Below are 27,340 nucleotides of genomic sequence, written 5' to 3' on the forward strand. Positions count from 1 at the left end.
TGCTCTGCAGCGCCACGTTTCATCCCGCAACGTCCTGCTGTGACATGAACTACAATGACTACCTTCAAAGTCACTGTTCCACTGTTCCATGCTAGCAGCTAGGCGAGCATTATAACGTTTGTCTCTGAAGTAAAGGCTGGACTACAATAGAGCTGTTTGGAGCAGTTTGTGAACAGTGTTTTCTGTTGGAGATGGTAAGTCTCCAACACTTTGGGCTTTTCACTTTTGTAAACCTATAACGTGCACAAAAAAAAAATATATAACACAATAAAGGAAAAAGGAAAAGCTAAAAAGCATAATATGAGCACTTTAAGTTCTAAGCTTAAACTCTTAGCTCCTCTATGAGGAAATAACCAGCTGAGGAAACCGAGTTCCGAGTGTCTTTATCAATTCATCCACCCATTCCAGTGGTTCAAACTTTGTTTGCCTGTAACTGGGTTGATGCTCTGGTTTGTGCAGGGAATATGTAGTAACTAGGGCCATCATGGTGTTAATCTTGCTTAGATGTAAATTATTGTTTATTTGTCTGATTCTGCATAATAGGTTGCTTCATTCACTGTTTGCCATTAATGTGTTAATTCTGTTTCCATTCATTCCCTTCTTTCATTCATGTATACTTATTCTGATTTAGTAGTGTATATTCTCAGATAAATAAATTCTTAATGTATTACGCCACTGAACACAGAGCTTGAAGAGGCCTGGTTTATCAGTTTCTCTTTATTGAGATGGTGCCCCAACTTTATTCTTTGTTTCAAACATTAAACAGCTTTTGCTGAGTGCAGGCATTCTATGATGAATTAAATATTAATTAATGTCAATTAATGAACTACCCATATACGCTTTTGAACGTTCCACCAAAACAAATTCCTTCCCGAGGCTATTTTACAGCAACACTACGGCTCTGTACGGCTCTTAGCACCGCCCAAGACGATTGTGATTTTTTTAAAGAAATGCCAAAAAACCAGAGCACTGTGGACTAGCCAGACCATATATACCATATTTAACACAATACGTTATACATAACTTTGTTTTGTTTTTTTAATGTATAGTTCAAAGCTGTATCTTATTTTATAACGAAATGGTCTAATAAAATCAATCAAGCAATCAAACCCCCACTGACATTGACTCTAAACCATACAGCCTCTTTTTTGTTAAATAGTTATCTGTAGGCCTATGTGCTATTTGTTTCTGTTTTTATTGTTTGTTTATTTCATTTTATAGTTTAAATATGTTTTTATGCATCAACTCAAATCAACACACACACACACACACACACACACACACAGTATGGTAGACTACAGAAGCAGTAAATAACGGCCGACCCTCCAATGGTGTTGAGCGGAATTGTGGGAGCTGTAGTTTGTGGCTTTACACGGACCAGTCTACAGACATACAATATACTCAATGTCCCATGGTTCAGCGCGGCGCGGAGCGTGATCTCCGCGTCACCTCAGACAGACATGGCGGTGTGTAGCTCTGTGTGACAGCTTAGCATCAGGTTAGCATCTGAACACAGCTCCGGACACACTCCGTTGCCCGCCGCCGCTTCAGGATGGGCTCCCGGATCAGGTGAGAGTGTCCGCCCTGAGGCTGCCTGCAGCCGGCTGCCGCCAAACGCAGCCTCTGTTAGGGGAGATAGAGTAACGGTAGGCCCGCTGGACTTGTTGCGACACAGGCTAAAAACACTGACTCCACAAAGCGTTCAGGTGGCTCTTCTGGTCTGCTAACGGTAGTCACAAGATGTGACATGTCTGTACCATAGGTGTGTCCAGAGCAGAGGTGTGTGCCAGTGTGTGTGCGTGTATGCAGCCTCCAGATGTTGGAACATAAAACCTCTGTCAGATCACATGCTGCTGTGCAATGTCACTCCTCTGCTCCATCATGTAGTCTGACTCCAGCTGTCGGTGAACTGGGGCATCCTAGTCCGTGGTTTTTGTTGGTGTGTTTATGTGTATAATGAGCTCATGATATGTCATCATAATGGTAGGAAAGTGACTGTGGCGTCTGCACCATCACAACATCCCTGACCACTGTACAGGTCTTCATGAGGCTGTGCACTGTGCTTCTCTTTTGAGCAGCAGAGAGACAGTGATACATTAGACACAGTGGTCAGGAGTGGTGATGTCTACAGACTCTACACACACATGTGGGGTATAGATAGATAGATAGATAGATAGATAGATTGATAGATTGAATACACTTTATTGTCCCTGAGGGGAAATTTGTCTTGGGCATAGTGCTACAATGTGTTGCTTCACAACACAAACATGTAACAGAAAAAACATTCTAAAATCAACCTAAACATGAGAGCAACAAAGCATTTTAGGACATACAGTAAAGGAAGGACTTTACAGACAGTACAACATCTTAAAAAGTGACTGTCATAATTAAAGCAAAATGTGCTGATGTGTTTCTTGCACTTTGCTCTGTTTTGCTAAGATCTCCTGTTGGAGTTCAGCAGCTTGTTAGAGGTTGGGATAAAGGAGAAGTGAAGTCTGTTGGTTCTACATCTCGCCACACGGACTCTTCTCCCTGATGGCGGAAGTTTTAGATTAGGGAGGGTCCCAGCCTTGTGTGGCGCATGTTGATTCCTAGTAAACTTATGTTGTTGTGGGCCAAACATCAGCATGCAGATTATTGGGTTGGGTTGTACAAAAGTGTGAACTAAAGCAGACTTTAAGTGTGTGGTTTGGAGCCCCTTCTCAGTGTCCAGTGTGCTGTGTTACAGGGAGAGCCCTGAGTCCACCTTCGAGCTGTATGTGGAGGTGGCCCACCCAGGCACACACAGCGCCGGTGAGTATCTCAATGCTCTGCACACACACAGCTTCTCTTCTGGGGGGGGCAGGGTCAGGGTGGGGTGCATTTCAACTGTCAGACTTATTATCACACATAAACAATAATACGAAGACACAGAAATACAATAGATACAGTATATTACATCAACATGTATGTTAAATATATATCATTTTAACACCATAACAAAAAGTGTTTCACCTCACTTCAGGTTAAAAAAATAAGATACATAACATAAGATAATATTAACACTGTATCCCAAAGTTTAGCAAGATCGTTATCGCGATATTTAACAATCATTTTCTTTACATTTCATAATATGTTTCTCTTGAAGATAATAATCTTTGAGAGTATAAATAAAAATCCTTAATATTAATTCTTTTGTGCATTTCAATATATAAATGTTGCCAAGAATTACAATAATATGCAATAACATGTCTGGTGTCTTCTTAAAAAAAGCCCAAATAATATTGTGTGTTCAGCCAGCCCATCTGCCACCTGCTGCCAGAATGATGCAACAATAGACAATACCAAAATGAGTCATAATGCCCTCCTCCTCACAAAAACTTAGTTTGATTTGTATTTGCATACATAAATCCCATGTGTTCGCATGATCCAATACAAACCCATCCAAACATTATTAATGACGGCTATAGTCACCCTGCTTTTCGCCCTGGTTAGGAGTGGGCGGGGCTTCATTGGAAAAAGATGATGTCACGTATGCCTGTGCACCAATAATGCCGTTTTTCCATCACATGGTACCTGTTCAACTCGCCTCGACTCTACTCGCCTTCCCTGGTACCTGCTAACGGGTACTTTATTCGTACCTCCGTCGAGGTTCCAAGCGAGCTGAGGCGATACCAAAAGGTGACGTGAAAGCGACAGAGGGGGGTGTCCTGAACAAACCCGCCGTTTTTAAATAGTTTAGCCAACTGTGGTTTTTTTGCTGCCTCCAGCTTCTTTAGAAACAACATTTTTCTTCTTGCTGTGGCAACAACAACACACCTTCAACGTTCTGTGTGTGTGTCGTGTTAGGACACGGCAGTTTACTGCGGCGCCGCTATGATGACCAGCCACGCTGAGGCCGTACTCAAATCTGCAATGGAAAACGGACGCACAGTGCGTTGAGGCGAGGAGAGGCCAGCAGGTACCATGTAATGGGAAAACGCCATAAGACTTCAAACGCACCCATCAGAATCTGGTAACAGGCGTTTCTTAAAGCTGTGAATCCAACGTGACCTATCGTGATGAGGCAGATTAATTTCAGATGAAATTATTTAGTATTTCTTTGGTCCGCACCTTTTGGCGCCGCAATAAAACCTTTCAGGTGTTACCTTATTGGTCAGTTTCCATACACATTGTTAAATGTTTGTAAATGGAATGAAAGGTGCAGAGCAATGCCTTCTTCTTTATTAAAACACACACACACACACACACACTGGTTGGTTGGTTGGTTGGTTGGTTGGAAGAGTTTATGAGTCATAAAGGTTGCAACATGTGACTCATTTCCGGGCTACTGAGGTTGTCGGTTGTATTTCTAAGAATTTCATAATTTCCTGTTGAGTGTCCACATTAATCTTCTTCTTTTTGACTTCCTCTGCTGTTTTAAATGTGGAACATTGTGGTCTAATGGCATTTACCACAGAAGCACACATACAACTGGAGAAATATATGGCTTATAGATCTAGATATTTAAATGAATGAATGAAATGTATGCACGCATGATTACATGAATTACTACAAAAAGATGCTATTCCCTCAAAACCTGAGGAATACAACCGAGTGTTGAAGTAGAACAAAACTTTCTCCCATAATGCAACAGAGTGAAGCTGTCCTCTCTAACAGTCCTGTCCTCTGTCTGTCCTCTCTAACAGTCCTGTCCTCTGTCTGTCCTCTCTAACAGTCCTGTCCTCTGTCTGTCCTCTCTAACAGGGCCAGAGGTGCGGAGACAGTATCCTGAGGACTACACAGAGCAGGTTAGAGTGACTTCTCTGTGTCCCAGTTATTTATTCAGTTTTCTTGTCCTTGAATGTAAACTCTAACCGGTCACGTGTCCCTGCTGTGTGCTCTTGTTAGTGGTAGTATGTCCCAGATGGACTGGGTCATGTGTCCCTGCTGTGTGCTGACTGTAGTCATGTCACAGATGGAAATACAAGTGGAGCTTTTCAATTAAATTTTATTTACAGTGTCAGATCATAACAAGAGTTATCTCAGGACACTTTACAGGTAGAGTAGGTCTAGACCACACTAAAATTTACACAGACCCAACAATTCTCCCTATGAGCAAGCATTTTGTGCAACAGTGGTGAGGAAAAATGTCCTTTAAGCAGGCAGAAGCCTCTGACAGACCCAGGCTCTTGGTGTGCGCTCATCTGCTGCTGCCGGTTGGGACACAGAGACACTGATGCAGATACACAGAACTATAATTCATAAAAATTATAGCAGTTGGTATAAACAGTGGCAATTATAGTTAGAGGTCGACCGATAGTGGATTTTACCGATACCGATAGTTAGGTTGGGCCATATTTGCCGATAACCGATTAATCAATTAATCGAATCAAAAAAAGTCCAGACGCTTTTGCCAATAATCAAAATAATAATGTCATATTTATTGATATTACACCCACAGCAATGCTACACAAGCATGTGTGTTGTCTAAAACCGTTCTCCTACATATTTGGAGTCATCCAGTGCAAAATAAACATGATGAGCATTATAATTCATTAAGGGTGTGACGAGATTAAAACGTGACGAGATTTCTCGTCGAGGTGAAAAGTTGTCTCGTGAGGCGATGTTATGTCATTTTCTGTGGTGGAAAATGTTGGATTTCGGCGACTCCTCCACACACTGGAAACGAGGTACGTCATCCCATCACGCGCGCATTTAACTCGCACTGTAGTCCCAAACCTCTACAAAGAAGCCAAGGTCAGTTGAATAAAAAAACTATTTTCCATTCATATATTTCATCATTGAGGATTTCTTTACATTTTTTTTTTAAAAATCTTGTCTCGTCTCGTTCTCGTGAACCCAATCTCGTGATGTGTCTCGTCTCGTGGAGTAAGTGTCTCGTCACACCCCTATAATTCATATAAAGGACAAACTATTTACATTTCTTCAAAAAAGACCCAAATGTATGCCGAATCTCCAAACAGTGGCGCTATTCTTCTCTGTAGAACGGTTTAGACCTAGCCTGACGTGGTCCTACTCCGATTCTAGTCAGAATGTGAGTCTGAAACCGCTCCATTGGGCTGGGATTATGGTGCGTGTTCCAACAGAACCAGGAAAAAAAATGCCTCTGCATACATTGGATAGACCTACAACCAATCAGAGCAACGGAACTCAACACTGTGTATCGTCTCCATAGCAACCACTCTTTGCACAATGCATTCGTTCTAACTTCCGACTTTTAGACTTTTTTAAGCTGGATATATCATTTGTTGCGTGTAAATATAAATGTGGATAACGTTAGTGATAGTGACATGCTCGCTACAGTCACATTTCTAGAGATGGATCGGCGAAAACACGTTTTAGGCACGGCTTTGTTCTTGCGTCGGCGCTCACTCTCTCCACTCACTCTCTGTCTCTCCACCATATAACGCTCTCTCTCTCCAGTCTCTCTCTATGTCTCTCCACCATATAACGCTCTCTCTCTCCACTCACTCTCTGTCTCTCCACCATATAACGCTCTCTCTCTCCAGTCTCTATGTCTCTCCACCATATAACTCTCTCTCTTTCTTCTCCACATCTAACTCTCTCCATATTCTCTCCAGTCTCTCTCTATGTCTCTCCACCATATAACGCTCTCTCTCTCTCCAGTCTCTCTCTATGTCTCTCCACCATATAACGCTCTCTCTCTCCAGTCTCTCTCTATGTCTCTCCACCATATAACGCTCTCTCTCTCCACTCACTCTCTGTCTCTCCACCATATAACGCTCTCTCTCTCCAATCTCTCTCTATGTCTCTCCACCATATAACGCTCTCTCTCTCCAGTCTCTCTCTATGTCTCTCCACCATAAAACGCTCTCTCTCTCCAGTGTCTCTCTCTATGTCTCTCCACCATATAACTCTCTCTTTCTTCAATCTCTCTCTATCTCTCTCCACCATATCTCTCTCTCTCTCTGTCTCTCCACCATATAACTCTCTCTCTCTTCAGTCTCTCTCTATGTCTCTCCACCATAAAACGCTCTCTCTCTCCAGTCTCTCTCTATGTCTCTCCACCATATAACTCTCTCTCTCTCAGTCTCTCTCTGTGTCTCCACCATAAAACGCTCTCTCTCCAGTCTCTCTCTATGTCTCTCCACCATATAACTCTCTCTCTCTCCAGTCTCTCTCTATGTCTCTCCACCATATAACTCTCTCTCTCCAGTCTCTCTCTATGTCTCTCCACCATATAACGCTCTCTCTCTCCAGTCTCTCTCTATGTCTCTCCACCATATAACGCTCTCTCTCTCCAGTCTCTCTCTATGTCTCCACCATATAACGCTCTCTCTCTCCAGTCTCTCTATGTCTCTCCACCATATAACGCTCTCTCTCTCTCCAGTCTCTCTCTATCTCTCTCCACCATATAACGCTATCTCTCTCTATGTCTCTCCACCATATAACTCTCTCTTTCTTCAATCTCTCTCTATGTCTCTCCACCATATAACGCTCTCTCTCTCCAGTCTCTCTCTGTCTCTCCACCATATAACTCTCTCTCTCCCAGTCTCTCTCTATGTCTCTCCACCATATAACGCTCTCTCTCTCAGTCTCTCTCTATCTCTCTCCACCATATAACGCTCTCTCTCTCCTCTCTCTCTCTATGTCTCTCCACCATATAACTCTCTCTTTCTTCAATCTCTCTCTATGTCTCTCCACCATATAACTCTCTCTCTCTCCAGTCTCTCTCTATGTCTCTCCACCATATAACGCTCTCTCTCTCCAGTCTCTCTCTGTGTCTCTCCACCATATAACTCTCTCTCTCTCAGTCTCTCTCTATGTCTCTCCACCATATAACTCTCTCTCTCCACTCACTCTCTGTCTCTCCACCATATAATGCTCTCTCTCTCCAATCTCTCTCTATGTCTCTCCACCATATAACGCTCTCTCTCTCCAGTCTCTCTCTATGTCTCTCCACCATAAAACTCTCTCTCTCCAGTGTCTCTCTCTATGTCTCTCCACCATATAACTCTCTCTTTCTTCAATCTCTCTCTATCTCTCTCCACCATATAACGCTCTCTCTCTCTGTCTCTCCACCATATAACTCTCTCTCTCTTCAGTCTCTCTCTATGTCTCTCCACCATAAAACGCTCTCTCTCTCCAGTCTCTCTCTATGTCTCTCCACCATATAACGCTCTCTCTCTCCAGTCTCTCTCTATGTCTCTCCACCATATATAATGCTCTCTCTCTCCAGTCTCTCTCTATGTCTCTCCACCATATAACGCTCTCTCTCTCAGTCTCTCTCTGTGTCTCTCCACCATATAACGCTCTCTCTCTCAGTCTCTCTCTGTCTCTCCACCATATAACGCTCTCTCTCTCTCCAGTCTCTCTCTCTCTCTCACCATATAACTATCTCTCTCTATGTCTCTCCACCATATAACTCTCTCTTTCTTCAATCTCTCTCTGTCTCTCCCACCATATAACTCTCTCTCTCCACTCTCTCTCTATGTCTCTCCACCATATAACTCTCTCTCTCCAGTCTCTCTCTATGTCTCTCCACCATATAACGCTCTCTCTCTCCAGTCTCTCTCTATGTCTCTCCACCATATAACGCTCTCTCTCTCCAGTCTCTCTCTATCTCTCTCCACCATATAACGCTATCTCTCTCTGTCTCTCCACCATATAACTCTCTCTTTCTTCAATCTCTCTCTATGTCTCTCCACCATATAACGCTCTCTCTCTCCAGTCTCTCTCTATGTCTCTCCACCATATAACGCTCTCTCTCTCCAGTCTCTCTCTCTGTCTCTCCACCATATAACGCTCTCTCTCTCAGTCTCTCTCTATCTCTCTCCACTCACTCTCTGTCTCTCCACCATATAACGCTCTCTCTCTCCAATCTCTCTCTATGTCTCTCCACCATATAACTCTCTCTCTCCAGTCTCTCTCTATGTCTCTCCACCATAAAACGCTCTCTCTCTCCAGTGTCTCTCTCTATGTCTCTCCACCATATAACTCTCTCTTTCTTCAATCTCTCTATCTCTCTCCACCATATAACGCTCTCTCTCTGTCTCTCCACCATATAACTCTCTCTCTCTTCAGTCTCTCTCTATGTCTCTCCACCATATAACGCTCTCTCTCTCCAGTCTCTCTCTATGTCTCTCCACCATATAACTCTCTCTCTCTCCAGTCTCTCTCTATGTCTCTCCACCATAAAACGCTCTCTCTCTCCAGTCTCTCTCTATGTCTCTCCACCATATAACGCTCTCTCTCTCCAGTCTCTCTCTATGTCTCTCCACCATATAACGCTCTCTCTCTCCAGTCTCTCTCTATGTCTCTCCACCATATAACGCTCTCTCTCTCCAGTCTCTCTCTATGTCTCTCCACCATATAACGCTATCTCTCTCTATGTCTCTCCACCATATAACTCTCTCTTTCTTCAATCTCTCTCTATGTCTCTCCACCATATAACGCTCTCTCTCTCCAGTCTCTCTCTGTCTCTCCACCATATAACTCTCTCTCTCTCCAGTCTCTCTCTATCTCTCTCCACCATATAACTCTCTCTCTCCAGTCTCTCTCTATGTCTCTCCACCATATAACGCTCTCTCTCTCCACTCACTCTCTGTCTCTCCACCATATAACTCTCTCTCTCTCAATCTCTCTCTATGTCTCTCCACCATATAACGCTCTCTCTCTCCAGTCTCTCTCTATGTCTCTCCACCATAAAACGCTCTCTCTCTCCAGTGTCTCTCTCTATGTCTCTCCACCATATAACTCTCTCTTTCTTCAATCTCTCTCTATCTCTCTCCACCATATAACGCTCTCTCTCTGTCTCTCCACCATATAACTCTCTCTCTCTTCAGTCTCTCTCTATGTCTCTCCACCATATAACGCTCTCTCTCTCCAGTCTCTCTCTATGTCTCTCCACCATATAACGCTCTCTCTCTCCAGTCTCTCTCTATGTCTCTCCACCATAAAACGCTCTCTCTCTCCAGTCTCTCTCTATGTCTCTCCACCATATAACGCTCTCTCTCTCCAGTCTCTCTCTATCTCTCTCCACCATATATACTCTCTCTCTCCAGTCTCTCTCTGTGTCTCTCCACCATATAACTCTCTCTCTCCAGTCTCTCTCTATGTCTCTCCACCATATAACTCTCTCTCTCCACTCTCTCTCTGTCTCTCCACCATATAACGCTCTCTCTCTCCAGTCTCTCTCTATGTCTCTCCACCATATAACGCTCTCTCTCTCCAGTCTCTCTCTATCTCTCTCCACCATATAACTCTCTCTCTCTGTCTCTCCACCATATAACTCTCTCTTTCTTCAATCTCTCTCTATGTCTCTCCACCATATAACTCTCTCTCTCTCAGTCTCTCTCTGTCTCTCCACCATATAACTCTCTCTCTCTCCAGTCTCTCTCTATCTCTCTCCACCATATAACTATCTCTCTCTCTGTCTCTCCACCATATAACTCTCTCTTTCTTCAATCTCTCTCTATGTCTCTCCACCATATAACTCTCTCTCTCTCAGTCTCTCTCTATGTCTCTCCACCATAAAAGCAGCTCTCTCTCTCCAGTCTCTCTCTATGTCTCTCCACCATATAACGCTCTCTCTCTCAGTCTCTCTCTGTCTCTCCACCATATAACGCTCTCTCTCTCCAGTCTCTCTCTATGTCTCTCCACCATAAAACGCTCTCTCTCTCCAGTCTCTCTCTATGTCTCTCCACCATATAACGCTCTCTCTCTCCAGTCTCTCTCTATGTCTCTCCACCATATAACGCTATCTCTCTCTATGTCTCTCCACCATATAACTCTCTCTTTCTTCAATCTCTCTCTATGTCTCTCCACCATATAACGCTCTCTCTCTCCAGTCTCTCTCTATGTCTCTCCACCATAAAACGCTCTCTCTCTCCAGTCTCTCTCTATGTCTCTCCACCATATAACGCTCTCTCTCTCTCCAGTCTCTCTCTATGTCTCTCCACCATATAACGCTCTCTCTCTCCAGTCTCTCTCTATGTCTCTCCACCATATAACGCTCTCTCTCTCCAGTCTCTCTCTATGTCTCTCCACCATATAACGCTCTCTCTCTCCAGTCTCTCTCTATGTCTCTCCACCATATAACTCTCTCTCTCTCCAGTCTCTCTCTATGTCTCTCCACCATATAACGCTCTCTCTCTCCAGTCTCTCTCTATCTCTCTCCACCATATAACGCTATCTCTCTCTATGTCTCTCCACCATATAACTCTCTCTTTCTTCAATCTCTCTCTATCTCTCTCCACCATATAACGCTCTCTCTCTCCAGTCTCTCTCTATGTCTCTCCACCATATAACGCTCTCTCTCTCAGTCTCTCTCTATGTCTCTCCACCATATAACTCTCTCTCTCCAGTCTCTCTCTATCTCTCTCCACCATATAACTATCTCTCTCTGTCTCTCCACCATATAACTCTCTCTTTCTTCAATCTCTCTCTGTCTCTCCACCATATAACGCTCTCTCTCTCCAGTCTCTCTCTATCTCTCTCCACCATATAACGCTCTCTCTCTGTCTCTCCACCATATAACTCTCTCTCTCTTCAGTCTCTCTGTATGTCTTTCCACCATATAACTCTCTCTCTCTTCAGTCTCTCTCTATGTCTCTCCACCATATAACGCTCTCTCTCTCCAGTCTCTCTCTATGTCTCTCCACCATATAACGCTCTCTCTCTCAGTCTCTCTCTATCTCTCTCCACCATATAACGCTATCTCTCTATGTCTCTCCACCATATAACTCTCTCTTTCTTCAATCTCTCTCTATGTCTCTCCACCATATAACGCTCTCTCTCTCCAGTCTCTCTCTGTCTCTCCCACCATATAACTTGCTCTCTCTCTCAGTCTCTCTCTGTCTCTCCACCATATAACGCTCTCTCTCTCCAGTCTCTCTCTATCTCTCTCCACCATATAACGCTATCTCTCTCTATGTCTCTCCACCATATAACTCTCTCTTTCTTCAATCTCTCTCTATGTCTCTCCACCATATAACGCTCTCTCTCTCCAGTCTCTCTCTATGTCTCTCCACCATATAACGCTCTCTCTCTCCAGTCTCTCTCTATGTCTCTCCACCATATAACTCTCTCTCTCTCAGTCTCTCTCTATCTCTCTCCACCATATAACGCTATCTCTCTCTATGTCTCTCCACCATATAACTCTCTCTTTCTTCAATCTCTCTCTATGTCTCTCCACCATATAACGCTCTCTCTCTCCAGTCTCTCTCTATCTCTCTCCACCATATAACGCTCTCTCTCTCTATGTCTCTCCACCATATAACTCTCTCTCTCTTCAGTCTCTCTGTATGTCTTTCCACCATATAACTCTCTCTCTCTTCAGTCTCTCTCTATGTCTCTCCACCATATAACGCTCTCTCTCTCCAGTCTCTCTCTATTTCGCTCCACCATATAGCTAATGCTACCGATGCTCCTCGTCTGAGGATTTTAAAATGAATGCGCTGTCGATTCTACACATCTCAATTCTCCAGCGGCAGCCACTAGACGGATCGTGGACGATTTGGGTCGGACTTCGGCGTTCATTTTTGTCAGTGTTTTAACCGTTTGAGGTTAGTTAGCCTACTACTAATGTTTAGCGTCATATCAGCCTCGAAAGCAAACAAACATACTGTTGTGCTGTTCTTTCTCTACTAATGCAGCATCTATTCAACAAATTAATAACTTTATAATGATATGACAAAATGTACTGCATACCTTTTTGCTGTCGATGCTTTAAACGCGCATCTGATGTCAGCCTTCTCCGCACAGCATGTGTTCTCCGTGCAGCGCGCAGTAACACGTGTCGAAAATAAACAACACGAAGCATCAGTGATAGTTTTTATTCTGCCTCTAGAGGAGCTATTGTAACACATGATGCCAGCAGAGCCTTCTCAGCTCTGTGTACTGTGGAATGAATGACAGTGTGCGCTTCTCAGCCGCTCCAGCAACGGCGCAACCAGGAAAAACTATCGGCATGGATTTTTGCCGATAACAATAGTTCCACCAATCAACTATCGGTGCCGATTAATCGGCAAAACCGATGAATCGGTCGACCTCTAATTATAGTAACAATTAGGATAATATAACTATGACTAGAAATAATAGGCATAGCAGGGTGATGAGCAGGACCACGGCAGCAGCTGCAACCATGATCCAGGGTATAAGGGTTGGTAGATGAATCTGACGACTATGAAGAGAAGCAGAGAAGAGAAGGGGGGCCGTGTCTGAAGCTATACACCCTCCCCCACTGGTCTAGGCGAACATTGCAACCCCTCACTATCTAACTACTCACTGTAATCTATTACATCTGTCCCCACAGGAGACACTTCAGACTGTGCCCAAGTTCTGCTTCCCCTTCAGCATGGACAGGTATACACACACACACACATACACACACACACATACACACACACACACACAAACACAGGGAAATGTGTTGATTTTTCATTTGTCTACATGTATTTTTGTATCAAAATGCCTCTCTCGTCTTTCTCTTCTTTGTGCTGACTCATTTTGAACTCAGAGTCAGTAAATCTTTGTGCTGACTCATGTTAACTCCGGAGCAGTACACTGAATGCGTCCAGTCAATGAGCCTCGCTGTGGGCAGCTCCTTATCTCTCTACAGCTCTGTTCACAGCCACGCCCCTTTTTGAGCCATCCAATCCCATCTAACATTGTAATCTCTCTAGCATCTAAACCCCGCCCCATATTCCACATGACTGAAGAAGTCTTTCAGTTCAACAGTCAACACACAATCTGCCATCTGATCGCCACAGCCACACCAACCAATACAACCATTTGGGCTTTGTGTTTGTCTATGTTCCTTTTGAATTGTAATTCTCTGCGCCACCTTCACAGCTTTATCCTAACTGCTAACTACACACACACACACACACACACACACACACACACACACACACACACACACACACACACACACACACACACACACACACACTCTCTCTCTCTCTCTCTCTCTCTCCCTGTCTCTCTCTCCGTCTGCAGTCTGACAGTTAACCAGGTGGGTCAGAACTTCACCTTTGTGTTGACTGACATCGAGAGCAAACAGAGATTTGGCTTCTGTCGCCTCTCCTCTGGCGCTCACACCTGCTACTGCATCCTCAGGTCAGTGTCTCCGTCCAGTCTATGGTAGAAACACACAGTAATGAATACATTTCATGAATGTCTGTCTGTGTTTCTGTCCTCTCAGCTACCTGCCCTGGTTTGAAGTCTTCTACAAGCTGCTTAATGTACTCGCAGACTACACCATCAAAGGCCAGGTGAGCTAAAATACATCAGACTACACCACAGGTCACATTTCTCACCCAAAGTGTAGCTCTCATCAGGATCTTTCTTTTCACTCCCGTTTTCACCCAAAGAGTTGTTGCTATGGAGATCATACACCGTCTCGTCTCGTATTGTTGGTGTGAACTGGCAGGTTTAAGAACGCTGCAAACCGACGCGTTGCAAATAGTTGCAAGATTACACTCGCCTCGTTGCGAATCTTTGGTCAGAACTGGGCTTAACTGTGACTTTGGAGTTGTGTTTCCGTTTCTGGCATTACATCATGTCTTTTTGGAATTGCCAGTGCGTGGGTTTAGAATCTTGTGAATGTTTCAGGAAAGCCATTGGCAGGAGTTCCTGGTGTCCCTGCATACGCTGCCCGTCCCCGAGCCTGGCATCCCGGTTCATCTGGGCGTGGTGAGTCTCTCTGATTGGTTGGTTGGTTGGAGGATGATTCCTACACTCACTGCTCTGATACAGCACCATGCATGTAGTAGAGGAGACCTCTGTGGCTTTTACTGACCCTCTGCTCTCTGTTTCCTGCAGCACTCCTTCTTCACTGTGCCTGACATCAGGGAACTGCCCAGCATACCTGAGAATGTGAGTACAGACACACACACTCACACGCATGCATGCACACACACACACACACACACACACACACACACACACACACATATACATACACACAGAGACACACACGTGCACACAAGCATGCATGTACACACACACACACACACACACACACAGGGTTCAGGTCTTCGTCCTGCAGCTTGAAACAGATTAGGTTAGATCTAAATATTGTGACTTTTTTTTTAAATGATGAAAGTCATGTGTTTGATCTAGAAAGTGATATTTTTGGCCTTTATAATTGGTAATAATGAGATGGAAAGTGCTACCTTTGCTCTACTGTGTTGTAATTATGAGGTATGAGAATTCTGCACTTGCAGTCTTCACTAGCCCAGGATTGAAGTAATACATATCTGTTGAGCTGATACTGAGTTCTCTGATCATACTGAATCCTGGTCCACTGGTCATTACCCAACAACTAACTCTCTGATTTGTTTTTCTCTTGTTGTGTTTGACCCTGCAGAGAAACCTAACCGAGTACTTTGTAGCAGTAGATGTCAATAACATGCTTCATCTGTACGCTAGTATGCTTTATGAACGTCGAATCCTCATCTGCTGTAGTAAACTAAGCACTGTAAGTAGAGCTCTTTCTCTCTCCCACAGCCCTGTGTCTGTCAGTCAGTCTGTCAGGAAGCAGCAGTCCTTAGATACCACAGCGTTTACCCTTTGCCCTCTCTGGAAAGGCTTTCTTTGTTTCTTTTTGTTACTGACGGGAGATCAGCTAGATTCATATTCACAATAATAATAAAACCGATAGAGGAGAATAAGGACTAGATACTAAATCCTAGTCACATATTGGTAAAATTTGATAATTTTACCATGTTGTTGAGCCCTAATTATATATTACAGATAGTATGTCAATATCCAAAAGAAAATGTGAGGTGTTCATATGACTTGGCCAGCTAATGCAAGAAACCCTCTGACACATGCTGGGCTCGCATCCTTCTGTTGGATGGAAAAGACTCATGTCTGTTTTAAACACTTAAACATATTTTATCATATATTATAATATTTCATATGTTTTCTAATTGCTGTTTGAATGATGTGATATCACCCCTCATGTGTTTGACACTTTGTCTTTGTCCACAGTTAACAGCGTGTGTCCATGGCTCCACAGCCATGCTGTATCCCATGCACTGGCAGCACGTGTACATCCCTGTCCTGCCACCACATCTGCTGGACTACTGCTGGTCAGTATGCACATGGCATGGAATGTTATGTTATGTCATATTATGTCATGTGAGCAGGGACAATGAAACGTTAACCTTGTGTAGGACCCAGGAGAGATGCATTTCAGGGTCTCCCTGCTATAAGCTATATATTTCCTACATTAAGTCAGTGCTAAAAGCTGACTGGAGATTCGAAAATATGACTATGTCTATGTTTTAAACCAAACCGCCCCACTGTTACTGTAGTCTCAAAATACATTTACATTCTGAAGTCCTTGGGCAGGTAGGAAGGATGGATGTCCCACCCTGTCTGAGAAAGTCTGCATGCTATGATGCTTTTATATTCAAAGGGCTAAAGTTGAGACATAAACAATAAGTGTAACTCTCAGGTAGTGTCCCTTTGTTCAGCTCCGGTGCAGAGAGAGGCAGCCTCGCTACCCTAACCGCCTCAGTCTGAAACCTCTTGTCTCACTTCAGGATGACAAGTAGGATGTCGGGCATTACAGAAACATGTTTTCTAACTGCATTTAGAAAACAAAATTTTTTTATCTTAGGATAGGAATCCTAGATTAGGGTGGCATAGACCCTGTCCTAAATGAAGAAAGCTTGACATGCTTAGAGTTGGGAGAGAGTCTCAGGTATTAACTGTTGTATGAAACTGGCCTTTTTTTCCCAGCGCCCCCATGCCCTACCTGATCGGAGTCCATTCCAGCCTGATGGAGGTGGGTGTCATCCAGCAGATAAAACAAAGAATGTTTCACCCTTCTTCATCTGCTACTGACTACTACTTGTTATCATGGTATCCTGGTGACTCTGGGACTTGAGTTGACTGTGTGTGTGTTGCTTGTAGAAAGTTCGAGGCATGGCTCTGGATGATGTGGTGCTGCTGAACGTGGACACCAACACCCTGGAAAGCCCCTACGATGACCTGCAGAGCCTGCCCAGCGACGTGGTGAGGGGCTCCTGTGCAGCACCCCCTGGCCCAGAGAAGCGCTCAGGGTGGGAACACAGACAGATAAACGTGTTGTCGTAACCACTGTGACTTCATGTCCCGCAGGTCTCCTCTCTGAAGAGTCGTCTGAGGAAGGTTTCTACAACCACCGGGGACGGCGTGGCCCGAGCCTTCCTCCGCAGCCAGGCGGCGCTGTTCGGCAGCTACAGGAACGCTCTGCAGATCGAGCCGGTCAGTACACCCTGTAGAGCAGTCACACGGGGAGCCGTCCTTCACAAGGGACAGAGGGTAGATGCTAGATCGGATCCGCCAGACGTGTGGATGTCAAAGGACATGCCTCGTGGCCCGCCTTATTCTGCCTCTGATTGGCTTACCCTAGTGATCTTACCCTAACCCTAACCAATCCCCACTCCTCTTGCCTAGACCTAACTGCGTCGATCATTCTAGCAGATCCAATTTAGGACACAGAGCCAGATCAGTGTGTTAGCAAGCGCTGTTGAACCTGAAGCCAGAGTTTCTGAGTCGCCATGGGCAACGCAGACCTCCCCTGATCCTCAGCCGTTCAGGATTAAACAGTGTTTTTCACACTGTTGGGATAGAACTTTGTTGTTTATTCTGGTGAATGTCTTGTGGATGTGGGTGTGGTTTAGGCAGGCGGTAGGAGGCGGGGTCAGTGCTGACATCACACTGACTCATTAGCCTGTGTGCTGGATGGGCCACGCCAGAGGAAGACACTGATGCTGTCCCTTCATGATGGGACGGTGTCAGACTCTCCTGCATCACTTTAAAGTGTCAGCGTTGTTGAGTGACCAACTGTTACGTTACAGACAAATAAAAGTCAATATATTCACTTATGAATTTACACGAGTCTTTTTCTGCCAGCATTCCTTTATGGCCGTATCTGTAGCAGTAGTGTTGCTTTGTGATGTGAACTGTTCTTAGAGTCTTCATAGCTCTCCATTTTAACAATCTGTTCTTCTTGACTGAGTGAGCTCCACCGATCGGTCCATCCTGTGTGGTAGAATAGTCACATGACACCAAACGCCCACTTTTCTGAAGAATGTGCTCAGCCTACTGAAGAAGCCTGCTTAGCAGAGAGCGCGGTGCCCGTTATCACTGCCTGGCTCTGTCCAAACCCTTCGTACTGCACCCCCCTCTATGACATGTTGACTGTCTTGGAGTCAGCCATCACTGTGACAGCTGTTGTGTTCTCCTGCACATACAGGGAGAGCCAATCACATTCAACGAGGAAACCTTTCTGAACCACCGATCCAGCACCATGAGACCATTCCTCCAGAATGCCATCCAGCTGCAGCTCTTCAAACAGGTCACACACACACAGAGACACACAGACTGCACGCACACACACACACATACACACCCACACACCCCTTCACTCCGTTGTATCTTGCTGCAGTTCATTGACGGGCGCTTGGATCTGTTGAACTCCGGAGAGGGTTTCAGTGACGTCTTTGAGGAGGAGATCAACATGGGCGAGTATGCAGGTGAGTGGCTTAGTGCACGTATACTCTAAAGAAGGACAGAGTGCACATATACTCTAAAGAAGGACAGAGTGCACATATACTCTAAAGAAGGACAGAGTGCACATATACTCTAAAGAAGGACAGAGTGCACGTATACTTTATACACGTTATAATTAAAAGAAGGATTACTCAGCACACAGTGTGTTTCCATGCACAGCAGTAACAGGGCTATGTGAATAGTATGGTGAATAACCGGTTTCTGCCAGTTCTCCCCGTATACATGAGCGGGGGAGTAACTCTTCCTCCAGTACAGTAGGTGACGCTCTGCCAACGCACAGCTGGCTTTTCTTCTGGTTGACCGATGATCTCATTAAAGCCATGTTTGTCCAATCATTCCAATGCTGCAGCTCACATTAAACGCTGAATGACATTGCTCAGTGGTTGGACTTCAGATTGTTACCTGTCCCACTACTTGTTGTTGACCAGTTACGTGTGTGTGTGTGTGTGTGTGTGTGTGTGTGTGTGTGTGTGTGTGTGTGTGTGTGTGTGTGTGTGTGTGTGTGTGTGTGTGTGTGTGTGTGTGTGTGTGTGTGTGTGTGTGTGTGTGTGTGTGTGTGTGTGTGTGTGTGTGTGTCACCCAGGCAGTGACAGGACCTACCACCAGTGGCTGTTCACTGTGAAGGTGAGAACACAGAACCAGCAGCCTCAACATCTGGACATGGCATGCTTTCTATTTCTGTCTGTCTATGAACATATACCTCTGCTTCCCTAATTGTGTGGTAGACTCTAAATAACCCCCCTGTCCTTTACCACCACCACCAATGTCCCTCTGAGCTAAGACATTGAGACATCCGGTGCTAAGCAACTTGATTTACTCTTTTTAGTAACTACAAGGTCTTCATCAGGACATATCTCACACATCTCTTAGCTTCACTTCTGCCTCTAAGAATCCTAAAATACATATATATACATATGTAGTTTATTCCAATCAAACTTTGGTTTTGCTTCTGTAGGCTTCAGAGCTTTACTTGTGTCCTTCTACTGTCGGCCCATGTGCTGTCTGAGAGCAAACCTTCATGTTACGCTGTCTCCCTCTGATAACGTGTCACTGTTCTCTGACAGAAAGGAGGCGGGGCTATCTTCAACACGGTGAAGACCAAGGCCAACCCAGCCATGAAGACCGTGTACAAGTTTGTAAGCACGTCTCTGGCTCTCCTGTTGTACATCACAACATGAAGCGTCAGCTGGAAATGAGAACCATGTGCTTGTGTTTGACAGGCTAAGGACCATGCAAAGATGCGTATCAAGGAAGTGAAGAGCCGGCTGAAGCAGAAGGTACGTAGCTCTACGCTGCTGACAAACCATCCAGAACTATTGTTGTTGCTATGGTAACTCTGTTCCCCTGCTGTGTAAATGTGACAGTTTGAATCTAAAGCTCCAGTAGCACTAATACTGCTTGAACCCCCCCCCCCCCCAGTGCCATCACTCCTTTCTCCTGTGCCCCCTGTGCAGGAGCAGGCAGAAAACGGCTTCTCCACAGTGGGCTCAGCGGTTGCCTATGACGACAACACAGCCAGCGGTGCTGTCAGGAGGGAGAGGCCTCTGCAAGCCCTGGACGACCACCGGCCAATCACTGTTCACTTTGGACAGGTGGGCAGACATGAGACGGGGGATTATTCCATACTATTTATGCCAACTACAGTTCCCATAATGCTTTGGGTATGTAAAAAGGAAGCATAAAGTTACCTTGCAGTCAGAGAGTTAGCCCTTTCGGTAATGTTTACACTGGAGCAGTTCTAATATTAATAATAAGGTTCTATCATTTATGTATGATGTAATATCAACAGGAAGTGTAAGTCACTATCTAAACATTTTGAGGCAAATTACAGAAGTATGGCACTAATGTTATTTTATAAATAAAATAGAATTGACTGGTTAATATTATATATGGTTAAGCTAAATATTGTCCACGAGGTAAAGGTACTTTATTGTCACATAGCGAAATTCATTCTCTGCATTTAAGCCATCCCTCAAGGGAGCAGTGGGCAGCCATTTACAGCCCGGGGACCAACTGTTTTTTTTTTTATGGTGGGGGAAACTGGAGCCCCCGGAGGAAACCCCTACAAACATGGGGAGAAACAAACTCCTCACAGAAAGGCCTGGAACGAGCTGGATTCAAACCCAGAACCTTCTTGCTGTGAGGCCACAGTGCCAACCATTGTGTGTGCCAGCCACTGCCCCCCCCTCATGTTAACTCACTCTTTGCATCCACCACACACGGTGCACTGCTGCCTCTATCTGAACACTTTGACATTGTCGACTGCAAGGTTTAACAGTTTTATCTTTCTATTGCCATAAAAAGTCTCTCAGTATTCCTGTGGGGCTCTCTGATGAGGAGGTAGCTATGCTAAATGATTGTTCCTGTGTTGACATCCTGTTTCCTGCACCAGGCTCGGCCCCCTACACTGCTGAAGAGACCGAGCAGCAACGCGAGTCTGGAGAGCAGCGCGGACCAGTAAGCCTCCCTCAGCCCACTGGCCGCACACTCACTTTCTAGAGTCACATTTGGCCAATGCATCAACTGTCAGGCACATTCTTTAATGTAACATTACAGCCCATAATAGATGGAGTTAACTAGTGAGCTATGAGGACCGGGTGTAATCTGCCGTTATACTTCACTCCAGAGAAAGTCTGCTTTTTCAAATGTGCTTTTATCAAATAGAACATAGACAATACAAAATATGAAAATATGATGGACAATATGTATGATACATTCCTATAAGACATAACATATACAAGGTTTTAACCCATACCAACAAGAAAAAGCCCTATGTTAGTAGATCATGAATTTAATGAGAGAAACAGCCAATGAGTTACGAGGTTTAGCTGCAGAATGCTCTGGAACAGATCTACAGAACAAAAGACTTCAGTCGCATGATGTGACCTATGAAAGGTTACCATGTTATTCTAATTCATTAATGTTTTCTCTCATTCTAAGTATTCATAATGAATTCCATCCATTTAGTAAGAAGAGTGTCTGCTGCTCACAGACACTTCGGCACATATTCTAATATTTTATAACTAAGGTCTTTTTATTAAAGATTTTTAGGGTATGCAATATATAGACAACATACAACCAATCAAAAATAATCCTGGACATCTCCCCAACCACCAGGCCAAAACTGCTAAATTAAACTTTATATGTTTATGTTTAGGAGAATGAGATAAAGAATAAACCAAATAATGAGAAATCAATAACTACAAAGCAGTATACAATGGCATTGGGTAAGAAAGGTTGCCAAATGGCATAAAACCTCAAAACAGTCCCTGCGGAGAGAATATCGTATCTGCTCTGGTTTAAGATATTGCATAACTTCTCAGACATTCTAATATCGGACTCCGCTCACTGTGTCCATTTAATTTTGGTTGATGACAAATATTCTATGGAGACCTTTTACCAAGACCGTCCTTAGTGCATTTCCAAAGGAAGAATTTCTTTGCTTTATTTAGGTGAGTGAACTCCTTTATTTTCAGTGTTTTCGTGTTAGTTTAAACAGAGATTAGTTTTACTGGGGATTAGGGGTGTTGAAATGAGTCATTGTATCGCGATGCGGCCGTGGACGATTCTGCATGGATGCAGTGACCGACCATAATCGATTATTGCCTGCTGATGTTTCTTGTTGATTTTCCGGTTGCTGCTTTTTTTGTTTGTTTTTGCCTTTTGTCTGTTGTGTTCAGACTCATTCAGGAAGTGTTTTTTTTTTTAAGAGCAGATACAATAAAAAAGGGAGTTAATATATATCTGACTGCTTGAACTTGATGAAAACCATGTGTAGCAATAAATAATAATATTGAGGAGGTGGCGCTTCGTGATGCATCGTGGTATTGAATCGTATCGAATTGTTGACAGGATAATCGTAATCAAGTTGAAACGTGAGACCAGTGAAGATTCACAGTCCTACTGGAGATAAAAACACTTGGTGCACGGAGATTGCTTTTGGCTCAAAACTCTGAGCAAACACATTGAGTTAATTGGTTGGTTTGTCCATGTGGTCTAATTTCCTTTTCAACCATTGTCACAGCTTCCTTCAGGTCCGTTCAAATGAAGTGTAATGAATGAACAGTAACAAACTAATCCTGAAAACTCTTAAGATTACTAATCCTCAACAGTCCTTTTCTTCATTTCCCTCTTCCTTCCTGCTCCTTTGTAATGGACTTGATTAACATGTATGTAATGAGCTGAGCATTTCCTGTTGTCTTCCTTCTCCTCACCGTAGCTCTATGCGTCCTACTCGCCACTACACCGTCTTTCTGTCGGAGGATTCGTCCGGAGACGAGCTCCAGTACGACGAGGACTCCATCTCTGGCTTTCCTGACAGCTTTCTCTTCTCCGTCCCGTTTGAGTGGTCGCCTCTGTATGCATCTCTCTGATTGGCTTTGCACTACTGAACTCTTCTCTTTTCTTTCTGATGAAATGTGTGTGCATGTGTTTTAAAGCTTTACATTACGCTCATGGCATAGGAGAATCCTGGGATTAGGTTTGGTTTAGAGGGCTAAGAGAAGAACTGTGATTGCGATGAGGCACTGGTGGATCAGGTGTGTCTCGTGTACAGGGTGGAGGCTGTCTTATAGCTTTTTAAATTCACAATTCCATCCATGATTCTGTTATCACAGAAACTATTGGGCTCTACATTAATGCTGCCATCAGTCTGGGACTGCCACCGGGCTAAACAACTTTTCTGGGGGAAACCCTGTGTGTGTTTGTGATAGGGGTCTTCATTAGGCAAAAGCCCAGCGGAGCTCAATCTCTCAGGTTTATATAAAGCCAAGTGTCAGTTTTGTTAGGACCTGACTGTAGTTTTGTGTGATAAAGACTTGTCAGGCGGTTGAGATTTTGCTGTACTATTTTCCCAAACAATTTGCTTGATCATGTTTATTTATATCAATGTTGTGATATAAAATGACTTATCCCAAGACAGAAGATTGTATCATATGGCCCAACAGGTTTTAGGCCTATTGCGTCACAACAACACTTTTTTTCTACACTTCTCTTAATGCTAACTAATCCCATAAAAAGACCAAAACTAAAAATACAATACATTCCCCCTTCCATACACAGTGTGAACCACTCAGCCCTGAGCCCGCTGACTCCTACTGACGCTGGCAACAGTTCCTAAAACATTACTCAAACAGAAGTAGTTAGCACATTTGTTGTGGGCTATCTTAACCTGTGGATTAATAAACATATAGTGGGGTAGTTATTTGGCTCCAAATAAACTGCAGTGCCCATGTTCATCATAATGAAGAAATATTAGATTTCATGGGATTTATTGACAATAAGACTAAGAGAGATACTAAGTTGGAGGAAGTGCAGGATTAAGCCTGGCATGTTCATCATGGACTCTGAAGAATAAAACGTAGGTGCATCTTTAGTTGGGGTGAATGGTCCTATTACAGGTTGGATACAGTGTCCCCATGAAAAGAAGAGAAGTGAATAACCGTTGCACTGTCCCTGCAGGCCACAGCCGTACCGCTCCCTGAAGGAGGTCCAGTTGATAGAAGGGGACGATCATGGTTTTGGGGCAGAAAGTCACACTGCCCCTCCCAGCCCAGTTAATGACAAGTTCTCCAATGTCCACCTGCTGGGCGACATCTTCGGCTGCCAGGACGAGCCTGACAGCCAACTTGTCACCTCAGCTAAAAGCCTGGAGGACCTGAGGACTCCCAAAGACTCCGAGGAGCTACAAGCCAAGTTCACCTACCAGGTCAGAGGTCCAAATGCTCTATAGCCAAACGCTGTTTAATACTGTCTACCAAAGAGACAACATTTGGTCCAGAGGTTTACATGAGTTTACTTTATTAGTACCCGTAGGTAGATCTGTCTTGCAGCAATGATAAGGATTGTTGTTGACTTAGCTATGTTGATTAGTTCCAAGTCTGTGGTTGGATTTTGATATGTGAGTGGGCCCCTGGACTTGAGAAAATGGTAGGAAGAACAGATGAATTAGGAAGTGGTTGTCAGTAGTACGAGTTGTAAACTCAAAGGATTTAGTGGTCCAATTGTGAAAACCCACTGGTGTGCTCTTTTTAAGGTCTGAAAGATGTCTTGTGTTTGCAGCGGATGGACCTGAGTGTCAGTGAACACTCACGAACCCTTCCAGGCCTCAAGCTGTCCAACCCTTACAACAAGCTGTGGAGTGTAGGGCAGGACCAGAGCACCAGAGCGTCTGTTTGTGTGCCTCCTGCCTGCGACAGACCTCCACCTGTCCAGCCTTCCCACTCTCCAAGCCGGGAAAGTTCTGGCACCGACACTTTGGACTCTTTGGATCCTTCCTCCCCCGGCAACATCACCATTCCGCGTCCCCACGGAAGGAAGACGCCCGAGCTTGGTACTGTGCTAGCCCCCCCCGCAGCCCAGTCACGCTCTAAAACAGCTGGCACGGCTGACGGAGGGACTACATCAGGGGGACAAGAGTTTAGGCAAGCCCTGAGCATGAGCACAGACGGAGAGCTGCTGAAGCCCAGCAGGGCGGCTGAGGACAGTCTAGATCTGATCAGCCTTCTGGACCCCCTCAACAGCTCAGCAGCCAGCTGTTCCACTTCATCGAGTGACGGGCTAGATATTGGCCTGTCGTCCTCTTCCTGCATACCAACACTAACCCCCCGGTCTTACCCTCAGGGCCTGCCTCCCTTCCCACTGCATCATCCTCACATATCACTCAACCCTTTTGCCCAGTCTCTGCAGCACTCTTCCCCTCAGATGCGTTACTCACCGACTGTAAGTGGCAATCCTTTCAGTGTGGTCTACGGGCCTGCCCCAGGCTCTTACCACACACAGTCTTATTCTACACTACCAGGGCTCTACAGACAGCATTCGCCAGGCAGTTCCACTCTGCCACCCAATTATGGACTGCTGCAGCCAGCCTTCCCCCCCTCAGCCCCCTCCATGCCTCACTTCTCTGCCAGCAATCACGCTCTGTCCAGTCTGGCGGACTCCCCGTCTGTCCCCAGTCACGCTGTGAACATTCTGGCAAAGCCACTTCATGCTGAGGGGGACAGCCAGAAGACTCAGGATCCTTTTGGGGATCTGCTGACTATGGCCAAGCCAGCTACACCCCAAAAAAAGAAGGTGGAGGACCTTCGGAGGAGGTGGGAAACATTTGACTAAAACCTGTGAATATGTACTGAGGTGCTCCTCTCTGTCCCGAGCCAATCTCCCCTCACTACTGAATCAGGACCTTCTATTGCATTTAATACTGCATTAGCTGTCAGACATGCTGCTCTGCTTATGCAACTCACAATAGTAGAAGAATAAAAGCTTCAACCTAAAATAAGTTAGTGAACATGAACTAATCAGCCTTGCATTATTTCCCCTGCACGCTAGCGTTAAAGATACTTTTGCTGACTGACGTCTTGATTTCAACAACGTGACGTAATGAAGCGTGTTTGGCTGTGCTGTTAGTTGCTGACCCCAGTGGTTGATACAGGTGTCTTTTCACTTGCCAGTCCTACAAGTAATAAAAAGCTTTTATTACCAAAACACAGCTTGTCAGTGGTACGTAATCAATGTACATAAATGTTTTTATTGATTTCTGAATTCTGTTTTATAGTGATGTGGTTTTCTTCTACTCTTGTGTGTGTGTGCATATGCATCAGAGATGATATAATTTACTGTGTCAGAAGGTCCTGTTTGCCCCCCCCCCCCCATCCCCCCCTTCATCAGCTCTGCTGCTGACCAATGACAAACAGGAGTGTGAACTGTGTTGTCCGCCCAAAACCTGCACCTGAATTTGGATATTTTGTGTTGTTTGATTTTCCCGCCATTCTACCCAGGAAATGCCACTCAAAGCCAGCCTTGCTTCAACATGTTCAGATGCCACGCATTAGCAAATTGCTTAGAAAGTTCTTTGCACAGCAGCCTTGTGTCGTCAGGCTTTAATGGCAGCACATTAGCGTAGTGCTCAGTATAGATTTGTGACTTTAAATATAGCACGCAGTGTTTCCTGAAAGAGGATATATGTCACACTCGCAACAGCATATGTCTTAATGATGTCGACTTCTACAGGTAGCTAGTAGCTAGCCTGCTAGTTAATTAACATCCCATTGGCATTATGCTACTGTAGCTACAACGTGTGGTGAATCTGATCACGCAGTTAGTTCCCCTGTACATGTTTTTTGGAGATGCACAGTATTTTAGTTGAGTTTGTTTGGCATTCATGATGAATCCCATCCTTGGCTTCTCTCACTGACTGTGAACATGTTCTGCCTCATACTGTTTTCTAAAGATACTTTGGAAGAAAAGCTGCAAGCCTCCAAAAGCCTGTAATGTCCCTAAATGATTTGAAGCATTTCTGTTTGATTAAATATATATATGTGTACTTTGAAACACTTAATTGTATATTCTGTTGTTTTAAATGGTTATTTCACTAATTCTGACACTGATATATGAACTCTATGATTTCCTCCCGTCTGTTTTTGCCTTAGTCAAGTCTTGTGTGTGTGTGTGTGTGTGTGTGTGTGTGTGTGTGTGTGTGTGTGTGTGTGTGTGTGTGTGTGTGTGTGTGTGTGTGTGTGTGTGTGTGTGTGTGTGTGTGTGTGTGTGTGTGTGTGTTTTGACACTTTATTTGTTCTAAGACTGATTAAAAGCTGGGGACTAGTCCCCTTTTGCATTTGGTTGAAATACAAATATTTCATAATAACATGTAAGCCTCACACAACTGACACTGGATTGTGTTGAGCTACGCAGGGCATTTTTCTTAATCACCCTGTTACTTTTGCCAATGATGACAATGTCCATCTGCCTGTTGGTGCATATATCTTGTTTACAGCTTCATGTTCCCTTGACATTTAATATGGAAATGTATGGTCCCCACCCAATGATT

The 27,340-nt window shown here is 44.5% G+C and overlaps 1 protein-coding gene across 3 annotated transcripts; it reads left to right on the plus strand.

Annotated features, from left to right (window-relative positions):
* Positions 1–1,433: 1,433 nt before the first annotated feature.
* Positions 1,434–26,918, plus strand: dennd1a (DENN/MADD domain containing 1A). Of its 3 annotated transcripts, XM_028601300.1 has the most exons (23): positions 1,434–1,569; positions 2,729–2,793; positions 4,726–4,769; positions 13,259–13,308; positions 13,945–14,064; positions 14,150–14,219; positions 14,560–14,640; positions 14,770–14,823; positions 15,317–15,427; positions 15,943–16,043; positions 16,699–16,744; positions 16,873–16,974; positions 17,080–17,205; positions 18,200–18,301; positions 18,392–18,479; positions 19,100–19,140; positions 19,581–19,652; positions 19,737–19,793; positions 19,971–20,108; positions 20,909–20,973; positions 22,736–22,873; positions 23,977–24,223; positions 24,577–26,918. In XM_028601300.1, exons 1-23 carry the CDS (start codon positions 1,553–1,555, stop codon positions 25,624–25,626), a joined length of 2,985 nt encoding a protein of 994 aa, XP_028457101.1. In that variant the 5' UTR covers positions 1,434–1,552; the 3' UTR covers positions 25,627–26,918. The 3 variants fall into 3 exon arrangements, with proteins under 3 accessions (XP_028457101.1, XP_028457103.1, XP_028457102.1); XM_028601302.1 differs by lacking the exon at positions 22,736–22,873; XM_028601301.1 differs by lacking the exon at positions 15,317–15,427.
* The last annotated feature ends 422 nt before the right edge of the window (positions 26,919–27,340 follow it).

This window comes from Perca flavescens, chromosome 16 (assembly GCF_004354835.1).
Source record: "Perca flavescens isolate YP-PL-M2 chromosome 16, PFLA_1.0, whole genome shotgun sequence".
Lineage (NCBI taxonomy): Eukaryota > Metazoa > Chordata > Actinopteri > Perciformes > Percidae > Perca > Perca flavescens.

Bases quoted from the DNA above. Each gene is read 5' to 3' on its own strand.
- dennd1a (XM_028601300.1), top strand. The intron at 14,065-14,149 runs GTCAGTGTCTCC...CTGTCCTCTCAG, and splicing joins ACCTGCTACTGCATCCTCAG to CTACCTGCCCTGGTTTGAAG. The intron at 24,224-24,576 runs GTCAGAGGTCCA...TTGTGTTTGCAG, and splicing joins AAGCCAAGTTCACCTACCAG to CGGATGGACCTGAGTGTCAG.